General features: G+C 42.6%; 2 protein-coding genes across 4 annotated transcripts in view; both read right to left on the bottom strand.

Annotated features, from left to right (window-relative positions):
- The window catches only part of kmt2a (lysine (K)-specific methyltransferase 2A), a 33,638-nt gene extending 29,799 nt beyond the window's left edge, over nt 1-3,839 (bottom strand). For all 3 annotated transcript variants that reach the window (XM_088380835.1, XM_088380838.1, XM_088380837.1), the window contains exon 1: nt 3,518-3,839. In XM_088380835.1, coding sequence (XP_088236961.1) covers nt 3,518-3,763 — 246 coding nt within the window. In that variant the 5' untranslated portion in view covers nt 3,764-3,839. The remainder of the gene's footprint in view (nt 1-3,517) is intronic.
- Nucleotides 3,840-4,353: 514 nt separating this feature from the next.
- On the bottom strand, nt 4,354-13,428 carry ube4a (ubiquitination factor E4A (UFD2 homolog, yeast)). Its single transcript, XM_088381487.1, has 20 exons — nt 13,339-13,428; nt 12,647-12,819; nt 12,302-12,478; nt 11,455-11,567; nt 11,211-11,363; nt 10,969-11,128; nt 10,671-10,873; nt 10,411-10,602; nt 9,985-10,318; nt 9,631-9,760; nt 9,255-9,562; nt 9,023-9,155; nt 8,753-8,943; nt 8,384-8,484; nt 8,149-8,262; nt 7,851-8,025; nt 7,591-7,771; nt 7,360-7,507; nt 7,100-7,257; nt 4,354-6,943 (listed from the first exon to the last, which is right to left on the bottom strand). Exons 2-20 carry the CDS (start codon nt 12,777-12,779, stop codon nt 6,802-6,804), a joined length of 3,246 nt encoding a protein of 1,081 aa, XP_088237613.1. The 5' UTR covers nt 12,780-12,819; nt 13,339-13,428; the 3' UTR covers nt 4,354-6,801.
- Between the last annotated feature and the right edge of the window lie 418 nt (nt 13,429-13,846).

Raw genomic sequence — 13,846 nt, 5'->3', positions numbered from 1 at the left:
CACAATTACAAAATAACAAAAACTGGACAGATTGGAAACCCTGAAAAAAAAAGAAGCAACTGAAGCTTGGAGCGATCAAGAGAATGAATTCCCTCCACACACACAAAAGCTAACAAATGCCTTCATTTGGACAGCAACAGCCGACAAGCACCCCTTTGAGCCGCGGCAATAGGCTTAGTAATCCATTCCAAAGTGGCAGCTGTCAGAATAAAAGTTGCTCTGCTCCTCAGATGGAGTTCTGTGTCTGTGTTGGATTTGGGTTTTTCTGTCTGGATGGATTTGGGAGGGAGGGAGGTGGACTTGGCCCAAAGTCCGGCTGGCGCTCTGTTCAGCGTCACCCTGTGAACCAAGCGGGGCTGCAATGAGCCTGAACAATCCTGCCTCAGTATGGCCACCGATGCATTACACTGATCCTGAATGAAAACCACAAGCTGTGTCTACAACTTATATCTTGGAGATGTAACAATTCACACTCAATAAAAGTAAAAGGCTACCAAAATGTGTGCCAATAGACTCTGTAGTGTACAGTATTTTTTATTACCATAAGGCACACTTCTGTATTATCCTTTAACTTTCTCGAAAATTGACAGTGTGCCTTGTAATTCGGCGCACCATATGGATGGATGTCGGCTTTGCAATTTAATTTCCTTCGTATGTGTTCTCCTTCTTATCCGCATCTAATCGCTAGCAGGCGTCCATGTTTTCATCATACCAGAACTTTCTGCTTTCCAAGAATCATGGAAAATGCGTATGTATGAAATACCGTAATGAAGTTATCATACCACCCAAACTCAGTTTGCAAAAAAAACACAAAGCACTAATGCACTCTAAGTATTAATTTAGTGCTAATAAGTGCCTCTCCCCCGTTAGTGAGTAAAGCTAATGGTGTTTCTTATGTATTAATATTAGACAGGTTAACTTTTGTAAAAAGATTTCTGCAAAAGTTTGTCAAGATAATAGACTTTATAATTACATTTCTCAAAACATACAATTGCGACAGCTGGAGGAGCAAATTAGTCCAAATATAACTGATGTCAACGAAAGTCAAAAAGCTTAAAGGAAGTGATTGTGATTGCCATTTGATGCCACTGTACACAATCGCAAATCTTTTTTTCAAAGTGTGATTAAGCATTTATTTATAGAAACTATTACTGTGTGTACCAAGCTAGGCCCTCATCTTCAATAGGCTGTGCTGAGCTCTATGAGGGTGAATGGCCCAGTCTGCCTCTCTGCATTAGTAAAACTGCAGAGCACTCAAGAAGGTAAAGAATACATTGAAGTACAAAACAATACACACCAAATGAAATGTGCATCATTGGAAAAAAGCACGAAGCACGCTCTAAAACTAAAATACATATATTTTTCATCATGCAGCATTGCGGCGAACTATTCTGTCGCTACAAATCAAATGTGCTGCTATACTTTCATTTCTCTTGCATCCCACCAGAAGAAGATGTGGGATTTATTTTTGGGGAGTGTGAATTGAAAAGGCTGATACATTTTCAAGTGGGGCATTTGAGACTGCTGGGAAGTGGGAATGTCTTCTTTACTCCTTATCATCTCAGAACTTGGATCTTAAAGTCTGGCCTGAAAGTATTCGAGTCAAATGTGAATAAACGACAGCATTTCCTTTGTTTGTGAAAAAAAGGCTGGGTGATATGGTCTTAAGAACCTCTCACCATCACCAAATAAATCGGATCCAATTATAATTGATTTCCCACCATCCGTTTAATAATATTAAAAAGCAGATGGCAACATATGAAAGACATGACAAGGACAGGCCGGCCGGGTATCATTTTCTTCCACTTGGTGTCACCTCACATTTATGTTTCACTGAAAGCCTGTGCTACCACATACATGTGATTAAAAAACATAAATGGGGAAAAAAGATGGGGGCCATTGCACAGCTTTGATATCAAAATATCATCCTGCTACCTGCAAAATGGCCCTCGGGCCACGAGTTTGAGACTCCTATTATAAAGTGAATTGTGAGCTACATTGCCTTTCTGATGCAACCAGAATACTCTGCATGAAAAGATACAACATGTATCAGTCCAGTACATCACCTGTAGTGAAAACAAAATGAACGACTTAAGTCCACTTGCAACCACTGCCTAGTTGTTGCCACTGCAACGGTAGCACGCTGCTGCTGCTTCTGCTGCTGGCAGAAAAGGAAGATGGTAGTTCGCTAAGGCGAACACACCCCCACATCACACGGCCCGTCAAGCGGGGTGCTCGTTGTTGTTGTAGCCGGCCCTGCATGCGCACTGTCACTCGACGAAGCCAACTCGAAACTCCCCAAGTCGCACATAATCTCTCTAAGTGCAAAATTTTAAAACAAACAGAGAAAAGGGAGGATGCATGTGGCTCCGTAATAAACGTGACCACGAAGCGTTTGCAAGCCGCGCATCGTGTCGCTCCTAGCGAGCTACGCACTGGCTACGAAGAGAATGGATTCACCTCCCATTTTCCAACGCATCAGCAGTAGCATGACGGCTAGCGTGGCGTAGTATGCTAATTTCGCTAGCCAAGCCACAAACAGCAGTAGAAATGGCTGCACTTGTACGCTCCACATTGTGATGCCCGACCCGTTGGAGTGATGTCAGACAAGCATAAATACTTGGCCGATTTCCACAAACCTGAAAACACTCAAGAGGTGGAAATAAAACTGTACTACGGGCAGCTAGCGTACGAGCTAATCCACCAGCTAGGTTAGCCAAATCTTCGCAGCAAGATGCACATCTCAAGAAAAGCCTGTGATTTAACACAATCATTTATTGGAAATATACCCGCGAGAGAATTAAATGAAACGAACTACTGGCGTGGAGGAACGCTAACTTCGAGTCCCGATCATATTTCTGTGCTCTCGCCCCCTTCAAGTTGACATGTCTTGTTTTCAAACATACTACACGCTACCTTGAAGGGTAGAATTCATACAATTTGTATTCAATATTTTTTTCGCATAGAAAGAAAAACAACTTTTCCTGTTATAGTATGAGACGTGCAAGTCTTGAAGCGTCCAATCGAGCTAATGTCAAGTTGCTAACTAATAGAGCAGTGAATGGTTACATGATGGGTGTTTGTTATCTGTTAATAGTGAGTTAGTAACGCTAATAATGTGCCCTTGGGTGGTAATAATAATATTATAAACACTCATTTCTAGAAGATGGGGGGAGTGTTTTGTGTTAGGCTGCTAGTTACGGTCCAGCCTAAAGAGTAGGAGGATGTAGCCTCTCTTCTCACTTCTACTACAAACTAACTTTGTTCCCAGCAGAACCTGACACAAGCAAACGTCTCGGTTCGGTGCCGTGTGGGCTACGGATAAAAAGTTTGTGCTCGTAAAAGTGCAGCAAAGTTAACGGAGCATCCTGGCGATGGCAAGTTCTGCTCAGTTCGCACACCGATAGATTGTCCACGTTTGGACTGTTAGCTGCAAAACAACGAACGCTTCTCCCGGTACCGAGACTCCCCAACCGGGATAGTCTCTACCTCACCCCCCATTCCGTCCAGTGCTTACCTCCGCGCTGCTCGAATCACTCGATTCTCCCAAAACATCCCGAAATTTCTGCAGGTTGCTCCCGATGACCGAAGAGACCTGTAGTGCAGCATCAAACCCGGGTCCGAGGCCAGCGGCGTGCGGGTGGGCTCCCGGGTCGTTCCGCAGAGAGGCAGTGACTCTTACCCGGCCCGCTCTTCTCCCGGTGCCGGAGTTGCTGCTCCCTCCGGGCCGAGCGGGGAAGCGCCACCGACAGCTGTGCGCCATTTTACACTCTGTGCCTATGTGCCCTGCAATCACAGATACGTCGGTGGGCGGAACCCTGAGCCAGCACTCCACATAAACAAGCTCCGCCACGGCCTCCGCTCTTACTGGCCGACGCGTCGTTATCCAGGTTGCGGGGCGGACCCGACACTGCCCGGACAATGCATTCGTTCAGTGGGCGCGATTGGAGCTCAGCGCCGCCGAGTTCTAATCAGATTCAGGGGCTTTGCCCGGGAAACGAGCGGCGCACTTGAATGACAAAAAGAAGCAAACTGTTGGAATAAACTGTGGAATAAACAGAGGCACGCGACAAAACCAAACCACTTCTTTGAACGAGAGCAATGTTGCACGAATCGACGCATAATAAAATCCGAAAATAGCGCAAGTGTTGTTTCAATGCTCCTTGGTTATCTGTACCATTAATAACCTATTTATTTGCTTTAAAACTGTGCCACGTTTGCAAGAAACATGCATTTGTGGTGGTGATGTTCGATATTCCACCATTTTTTCTCTAAAAGCACTCATTAACAAGCAAAATAAGCCCACCTCATTTTACACAGTGAAAAATAAAATCTATCATATAGCCACAAACAAAAAAGACAAATGGTTTTTATTTTTTTAATTATACTGTACACTCAAAGTAAAATTTTACAATAAAACAAAAATAGAGCATTATATTTTCACCAAAGATTCTTAAAGCACAGGCATGCCAAACCATCACATACTATACTTCCTTCACATTTTGTCTTGATCACAACCACATTGAATAACTTTTATTTCTTAAATTCTAAACGGATCAACCTGCACTTATTGAGTCAATCACCTCCTTGCACTCTACCTGCAGCTCTCTCTATTTAAAAAACCCAAAATGTCTCAAAAGTGTAATTCAGTTGGCTCTTCATGTTAATGCAAACAATATAATATCCTTGCAAAACACTACCAGCAATCAGTTAACCGTTAGCGATTTAAAGGGAAATTAAGAAAGTAAAATCTGGTCTCAGGATAAACACAGGGAAAATAAAATAACATTCAGCAGCCCGTACTGTTGTATTATATTGTAATTTGGCGTTATCAATCCAAACAGATTATTTTAAACGCCTCTCTGAGAACTTTGCCATCTCTTAAACGCTACAAAACATTAATAATGAAAAATAACCCCTCACCTCCCCATCTTTATTGTGTTGGGTAAACAGAATAAATGACATCCCAGTGAATGTTCAGCACCTCTGTAATAGATATAAACATTTGTATTCTTAAACCGACTGTCATCAGTTTCTTTGTTTGTTTTTTGGTCAAGCACCAGCAAGCACATAGTTGGCAAAAAAGAGATTTCACATTTAAAACTAAGGAATTGTGCTGTGCATAGTCTTTCCAGCAGGACTTCCTTAATGCGGTATCTGACAGGACAAATATATTCTTTAATCATGTCAGACCTTTAAATGCTGACGTGTGCTTATGAAGCCGTCATTGCAATTTACAAAACAAATACAATGAGGACTCTAAATAAAAACCTCACACATTTAAAAAAAAAAAAAATTGCCTTACAGTTTAGGTGCTGTTTATATCTCTATGTAGCTTGACACAAAAGTGCTGTGTATTAGTAATGCAACTGTAGTTGGAGCCTAAGTAATAAATATTCAACTCTGCCATCTAAGCATCACAAAATACTTGTGTAGCTATATGAGGTTTTGTTAAGGTGGTACGTGTGTGAAGAATATTTAAAAAGCCCTAACATTACAATTGATGTAAATGTCAAAGTACCACAAAAGTCAAAACAGGGGTGAGGAGATTCAATTTCAGATTTTTTTTTTTTAGTCCTCAGAGGGCCGTACTGTTTGAATGAAAAACTTATATTATCCATATGTATCATTAGCATGGTGACCTTGCTTCCTGAACCCAACAACTATTTGTGCAGGTGAACTGTGACACGACATCGCAGATGCAACAGCCAATCGAGAACGCAACATCGATTCACATGAAAAAAGGTAAGAAGCCAAATCCAGACCACTGCTGACAGGCCGTACCAATACAGTATATACAGTATGTATATGTTGTGTTTGAAAATAATACTTAATATTTCTAATATTAATTTTATGTGTACCTGTGGTTAAAATAGTGCAGCGTGGAGAGTCTCCGTCGACAAAATGTTGGGGCAATCAATGCTAACAGTCTCTTAACTAGCCACACTCTTCTTTATTTTTCACTAATAGCTACAGCGGGCATGAAAATGGTGCCATTTTGTTTGTGGTTCAATAAAAACTGACACAGGGGTCACCAAGCTTCTTAAACTTGAGAAGTATTGATTAATGCAAAGTGTGCTATACACTTCTGAAATTAATTTGCTGAGATTACGTTGATTATAGTTATGATTAATTGATATTATGAATAATTATGTGGACATTTGTATTTTAATAATTAGGAAACAGATAAATATCAATATGCAACCCATTTTTATTCTCCCAATCTTCACATTCCTAGAACACCATATTTCATTACCGCTACTCATTTTTTAAATTTTTTTTTTTTTTTGTGCTGCAGCAAGTTGCTATGTGGTCGTGGGTCAACCGCAAGGTGTGCGAGAACGAGTCGCCGATAGTCGTTCATGATAGTTCGGTTCAGTTGCATTTGGGTGTATCTCTCCGTGTCTGCGACGCGCCGAGGAGGTTAAAATTAGCTGACTGGTATGAAACATTTAAGTGAGGTTTTTAAAAAAAATAAAAATAAATCAACAATCTGGATGAGGCAAATGCTTTTTCACGGTCCTGTAGTTGCGCTATTCTGCTTAAAATCCCATTACTCCCAAAATGCTAATGTTTCCCAGTGGGCAAACATTTGTCAACCAGCTGTGATGCGGCAGTCTGTTGTACGAAGGCTAGGCTGTATTAAATAGGATTTGAATGCAGTATTAGACAGAAGTCTAGAATCTGTGGCGACAAGCACACCAGAGATTACCCCTCCTCCAAAAAAAAAGGCAGAGGAGCACTCTCGATGTAAAAGAGGCAAGCAAACAAGGATGCAGTCACTGTTAGGCACTGAGCGGATCAAGTCTGGTCACTTGGTCCCAGCTGCAGCCTCTCCTGCTTATGCTTATCCAGCCACTGTAAGATCTGTTGTCTGAGCTCCTCATTTGGCCTGATCTGGTCCATGGTGAGTGGACTGCGGTTGAACGGGTCTGTCTGGTCACTAGAATGAGGACACACTCTTTTTATAGACACTTGTTTGTTTTTTGTTTTTTAAACCCGTGGCAAAATGAATCAAGTTTACGAACTTTTAATTGATTCAACGCAACGAAAACAAACCAGAGATGTAAAAGAACCCGGACGTTATTTGAGAACTAACCTGAGGAGATGCCTTGCTATAGTTGAGCGGTCGACTGTGACGTTAGAAGAAGGAAGAAGAACGGGATCGAGCATCAGTGTGGACATGATGGGATCTAAGAATTCCTCTGGGGCATCCGAATAAGTCTCCTCGTCTTGCAACTGTCGATCTGCATGGGACTACAGTGCAGGCAGAGTGACAGGAGAGTTTGAAATACACAGGATTCCTCCCCCGTCCCCTCCCAAAAATATATTTTGATTGTCTCCTACAGAGACAAATACCTTTATTTTATCAGCAAGGAGTCCAAAAGCCACAATCATGTCCCCGGGCTTGTTGATTTTCTTCAGTACCCTCACTGTTTGGGAAAAGAGGGTCGGCGAATACGAACGTCCATCCTTTGGGACGGTAGTACAGAAATTCTCCTCATCACTTTAAAAGAAAATACAAATATATCAAATCACAGTAACTCAACCTGTTGAAGCGAAATCATCCGACACAGCGTTCACACATACCCCAGATTCAGGTAGATGGTGCAGATGTCAGAGACAAGCTGCTGAGGCTTAAAGTCAAACTCACTGAAGTCCTTCACTTTAAGAGCACCCATCTTGGGTCCTACCAGGTGCTGTAAAAAGTAGTTGAGCATGGAGATGATCCTCTCAGCCAGAAAAGGGTGCACAAAGATCCCTTTGATCTCTAGGAGGGGATAAAACAGGGACATTATTGCAGAAGAATGGCAAGAATTTAAAATATAGCGCATTCGAATCAGTCCGACCTGAGGTGAGGAAGGCCAGTGTGCCGATGGTCTCATTAGACATGATGTTGTGGAAGCGGCCCAGCTGTCCAAACATCTGCAGGCTTGACTCCCTTTCCCTTCGGGCATCAGGGGCCAGGTCATCCCACTCCCCTCGATCCCGCTCCAGCTGCAGGATCTTGATTTTACTCAGGTACTGCAAGATTCAAAACAAGTACAGCTGAAAAAAAAATCGATTGTTTCCCTTGCACAGTGAGACAAAAACTACTTGGAAGGGGATATGCGTTATTCCTGGGTTATTTGTGTGGTGTAGCCTCACCTGAATAGCCTCATCCAAAAGAAAGATGGCGTCGTTCATCAGCAGGTTGAGGAACCTGAGGAACAAAGGAGGATTCATGGCTTCCAGGTTCTTGGATGCATAGTCTGCCAAATGCTGAGAAAACACAAAAGTACATGTTCTTATTAATCTGATACATGGCCATTGGTAGTAAGAGCCAAGTTGGTCTTTTATTTTTTCAAAACCAAATGAAAAAGAAACACATCTCTCCTGTTACCTTGATACTCTCTCTGTAGTTATTTTCGCCCCACATGAACTTGAGGATGGGATACATGGGTCTTCTGTAATTGAACTTCTGTTCAAACTGGTGAGGATCACCTGAAGATCAACAAGGGGCAAAAAAATGAAAGGTTTCCATTTGCTGTAGAGCAATCTGAAATTGGCAATTTCTTTGTGGAGAACATCTTTTAACACACAGCGGGGTTCCCTTTTTCAATATCGTCCCCACATCACAAACATCTCCAAAGATATTTTGTTTGTCTCTGTTTATTTAAAAAAAAAACATAGCTAAATGAGAATTTCAAAGCAAACATGGTGAGGTGGCATTTTGTCGTTGTGTTGCACGCAAACGGAATAAGTGTCTCACCTGTAAATTCAATGTCCACAAACACAGTGATGAGGGCTTCGGCCAACTGTGGTGCATATTTGTAAGAGCAGAAGACTCTCTGTCGCTGGAAGACGATTGGCTGAGGAGAACCAGGTGCCAGAGGCAACATGTGGGGCATTACAGCCTCTAAGACCTCTGCCAGCTCTGCTCTCAAATGTGGATTCTTCATCCTGCCATGAATTCAAGATGTTCTTTACTGAACCACTCATGGTTTTGTTTGATCTACCACAATCAAATCCTATATTGTACCTCTCTACATTCCCCATGAAGACGGTGATAAAGTTAAGAATCTGCTCAAGACTTTCGGCTGAGGTCTCCAAAACATCATCAGCAAACGGACGCAGAAAGATGAGAAAATCTCCCAAATTCTCGGCAAAAAACTCTGTAAAACATACAAAGGCACCGAATCAACCTAATCTCATAGAACGCGTTTAATACTTTTCAATCGTATTGATCTTAACTGAAATATACTTAACCTTACCTGGTACGAAGCAGAGCATGGTGTTCTGCAGTGCTGGCAGCGGAAAACTGAGTGCTACATGTTCAGGGCCGTGGTTTCCTAAAGCAAACTGCACCAGCAGAGCGGCAGTGGACGCTTGGAGGTTAAGGCAGCATTGCAGCATGGCGGGCTGCGTGGTCGCGGCTTTGGTTGACAAGAAAACAATCATCAGGCGCTCAAACTGCTCCAAGAGCTGCTCCGTCATGGGGCTGCCTGTACGGTGGGCTTCTTCGCACGTCACCTGGAGCCGGTGGAGAGACTGGTTCATCTTGACCAGCTGTTCATGGAGTCTGCGACGACACCACACCGGCTCATGTTTGTCACATGGGAGACACAATGCATACGAGGAGTGGCGAACCTGTGGAAGCCGAGATGCAGGGTGAGCTGAGTGAGGACGAGGTTTTCCGTCAGCAGGCTGTAGGACTCCACTGCGGGCTCCTGCGTGGGCTGGGAGGGCATGGGGGTCAGACAGGTTTCTTTGTCAAGACCTGGCGAAGGATACAGCTGATTATTCAAGTGTATAAATTCACTTGCCACTGCAAAAACATGCATACTCTTTTTCTTATTCATAATTTGCGCTTTGAAGCCCGACACAGTTACACACACAGAGTAAATTGCAAACAATCGCGCTCGGACTGTACCACTGACCAATTCATGTCAGTAAAATGGCGGCAATAATAAACAAGGTCATTAGAAGGACGCTTTTGTTTACCTCTCGCATGCACATTGCGAATGCGCCTCTCCTCTTCACTCAAGTCTCTGATTGCGCAGTACGTGGGATTAAATGTGAGCAATTTGGGCGAACGTGGCCGGCAGAAGGGCTGGCACAGCCTCAGAAGTGCTGCGCCCAAATTCAAGAAGAACGCATCGGAGGCGTACATCTGAAAGAAGATCTCGGGCATTTGATTGGCCCAAATCTTGGCCCGGCCAGCGTTTGCGTGAAGGCAGTTGCCCAACCACGACAGCAGCAGGTGGCGCGTCTCATTCGACCGCTGCAGCAGGTATTTAAACATTTGGTGCAGCTTGTCGTGATACTGGCCCATAAACTGCAAAAGAAGGTCAACACCTGGGTGAGCTCCGATGCCTTCATCGGGTTGACAATCACAGTGGTCCCGCTGACAAACAAAGAAGTGTTCACCTGGTGGATGTTTGCCTCCTGTACTTTAGTCTCCTGACGGCTGGAACGTGATGGGTTCAGGAAGTAGCCATGTCCCTCGACCACTCCTGGTGTTTTCAGCAAGCAAGACACGCTCAACACGGTTCCTAAAAGGCTCTTCTGGTACATCAAGCCATTAGCCGGATCTTTGGGCTGAATGTGCTCCATCAATACCTGGAAGGATCAAGCATCAGTGGACATCTTCATGTAACGTAAATAAACATCCAAAAGTGCTTTCTGACCTTGGCAATATCTTTATTGTAGCTGAAGTAGAGAAGCACGTCAAGGTAGAAGTATAAGAAGGGCTGACACAGATCCATGTCTTTGACTCTCCCCTGGAAGATATCAAACACTGGAACCATCACCTCCTGAAAGGTCCGCACCTCTTGGTCTGAGAGCAAGGCATCGATCACTTCCTCAACAAACTCCACCACCTCCTCTGGCTCTGAAATGCCATCAAGACATTCCGAGGAGTGAGCAAAAATGACACATTAAGCTTCTGCTGCACAAGAACTTGACCAAGCTCAAACCAGAACATACGTGCTCTACTGTAAGCATCCAGGAGCAGGTCCAGAAGCTGCTCGTACACACTTTGGTTGACGTAGATTTCTGGGGTGAGCAGAACTGTGCGTGTGTTTGAGACTGTCAGGTTCTTACAACGAACGGAGAATGGCAAAAGTTTCTCTGGCACCTTGGTCACCTGATGAAACCAAAAACACCAGTTTTATTCAAGTGGACCCTCGTTATTCACATTTTTATTATCAATACTCTTCTTATCATACCTCTTCCTTTGCCCTCTGAAAACAAGCAAAGAGGTACGGGATGGCACATTTCTCTCCAGCGTCACGATCAGCTGACAGGTTCACAGCGCTGCATGACGTCATGTAGATGAGATGGTTTCCTGGTTCGAGCAGCAGCAGACGATTAAAAAGCGCCTGAGGAGAGGGGGGGGGGGGGGGGGGGGAAGCAACAGGAAGAGCACATGATCAAAACTGCTGCTACTCAAAGAAAGAGTGGCGACCTAACCTGCTCTATGTTATCCATGTCCAGCCAATCCTGTCCATCCAGATCAGCCGCCATCTCCTCCAGGTAAACACAGCGAGGCGGGATGCCATTGCCCCCTCTTAAACCGGGATCACCTAGAAGAGAGGATAAAATATGCACACATATGCACTGGATTAATCGCTACTGAAAGAAATGAAACAAAAACTTGCCGGAAAAAAAAAAAAATTGAATTCACAGGTTGGGGTTGGTATCTGTGACAAGTAAATGGATTTCACTGCTGTGTTTATTGGGTGACTTGGGTTTTTTTATTGTGCACTTCCAAAGAACAATGACTCATCTTGAAACGAGTGTCAGTTGCAAAGAGACCCTGCACGCTCAAAGCAAAACTTCCCGCAACGTGACGGTGATGAGTCATGATTCCAATCCTGCACATTCTTCGTGTGACTTCACCATATGACCAAGTCAAGGCTTGATGGGAGTGATAGTGGCAACCAAAATACATTACAGCTGAAAAACAGCTTTGTGGGTGTCACATTGTATTAGTGCCATCTACAGGACAAGACTGGAACATGTCAATCTATCTATCCATTATAATACAAACAAACAAATATTACACCATCATTACATTATAAATATTAAAGTATTTTTTTCTAATTATTGATGACTCCTAAATGTTTTTTTTACATTCTATGAAAAGGCTCAAGGACAGGCAGAACAATTAAATATTCTCCCACTAGATGGCAGAAGGGAGAATTAACCTTGTATGTTTATTGTAAAACTGATTATTTTATTGCTTGTGTTTGTTAAAAAATACACGAGAAGATTCAAATATCATGTTAAATTGCAGCTGAAGTTGTGATTTACTCACTGTTGTCCAAAGTGATGAGAAATATACGCTGGATCATGTGATTCACATTGAGTTGCTCGCACAGTTCCTGCCGGGATCGGAAGGATCGGCTTATCTCTGTCACAGAGTCGTCATTGTCGTCGACGCTATCCGACACAGAGTTCTCGGACTCCGACTGGCTCTCTCCGGAGTCATCTTCTGTAAATGTGACACAGTTTTAAATCTGTCTTCTTAGATCTGAAACAGTACAGTTGTTAGGTACAGTTCATTTGTATTTAACTTTTAAGTACAATGGTTCCTTGAAATACGACTCATGTGTATGAACAGCAGTTTGACTGCTTCATGAAGCACTTCTGAATTACTCACGTGGCGGTCCAGTGGGTAACGATGCAGACTTTTGGCCTGACGCAAATTGCTTGGCATCAGCCAATGAGCTGAAGAGGGCGGCGAAGGGGTTACGGGCGATGTTGTGGTTGTTGTTGTTGCCTTGGTCAGTCATCTCACTGAGGCTCAACACTCAGGTCAGCCAAGATCATAGCCTTCAAGGATTCAAAATCATTGTCACATGATTTGTCACTACCTATTTTTAACAATGTGCTTCCTAGTCTAAGATCATTTATGCTTGCTCACGTGCACAATATACATATTATACTGTTGTTATGGTGATTGCCAAGACAAGCTGCACAATGTGCAAATCCAGAAATTGATGATTTAAGCAGACACAGAGGGGTTGTTGATGTATAATATCTTCCTTCCTACCTGCTCGGTAGCTTAGTGTAACTTCGCAACATCGGTTTTTCAGAAACGTGTACTTAATGTAGGATTGTTCGTGGGTCACCAGATTTCAACGATGACATCGAGAGGCTTGAATGATTTGGTCGTAAAAAGCAGTGCTAGCTGGTAGACGGCTAATCACTTTAGCAAGTTAGCTAGCGTGGGAAGCAACAAGCTAAGTTGTCAGTGGCTTTTTCGACATCGATTTCATATATTCGGACCAGGACTGCATGAAATAAACAGCTATTCTATGCATTCAAGTGGATAAAGGTCTGCTGGCGTACCTGTCTGTCTTGCAAAGTGTTTATTTTGCTGGTAAATTCTTCTCCGTATCACTACGAATGCTGTCAGTTCCCCAGTAAATACAATATATGACGTCATCAATATGAGTCGGACTACATTTCTTTTTTTTTCATTTTCACCCGTTTCAATGTTTTTGTTATGATCATTTTATTTTAATGATTTTTATTTACATCACAATGACTCCATGCGTTATGTTAAAAATATGTATAAATATATATCAAATTATTGTTTCCTTATCCTTATTATTATCATCATCATTATTATTGTATATATAATTAATAATGGATTTTTATAAATTATTTAGTCATTCATAAAAAATGACCTTTGCGAAAGGTTGGAATGTGTTTAAACACATCAGTTAACAAATTGGTCTACATATAAGAGAATGTTAAGATATATAACTAATTTTATGTGTGAAATGAAATTAAATGAAGGTAAAAGTCTCTTCCTCTCATATAATATTGGAATTTTGTGTTTTTAAAATTACAA

Source organism: Syngnathus floridae, chromosome 7, assembly GCF_059516105.1.
Source record: "Syngnathus floridae isolate MCC-2025c chromosome 7, RoL_Sflo_1.0, whole genome shotgun sequence".
Classification (NCBI taxonomy): domain Eukaryota; kingdom Metazoa; phylum Chordata; class Actinopteri; order Syngnathiformes; family Syngnathidae; genus Syngnathus; species Syngnathus floridae.
This window is presented reverse-complemented; position numbering and strand designations above follow the sequence as displayed.

Coding starts and splice junctions, on each gene's coding strand:
- ube4a (XM_088381487.1), bottom strand. CDS start 12,779: ATGACTGACCAAGGCAACAACAACAACCACAACATCGCCCGTAACCCC. Junction 10,874..10,968: donor GGATGCTTACAGTAGAGCAC/GTATGTTCTGGT, acceptor ATGGCATTTCAG/AGCCAGAGGAGGTGGTGGAG. Junction 10,319..10,410: donor AGGAGGCAAACATCCACCAG/GTGAACACTTCT, acceptor CTTCTTTTGCAG/TTTATGGGCCAGTATCACGA.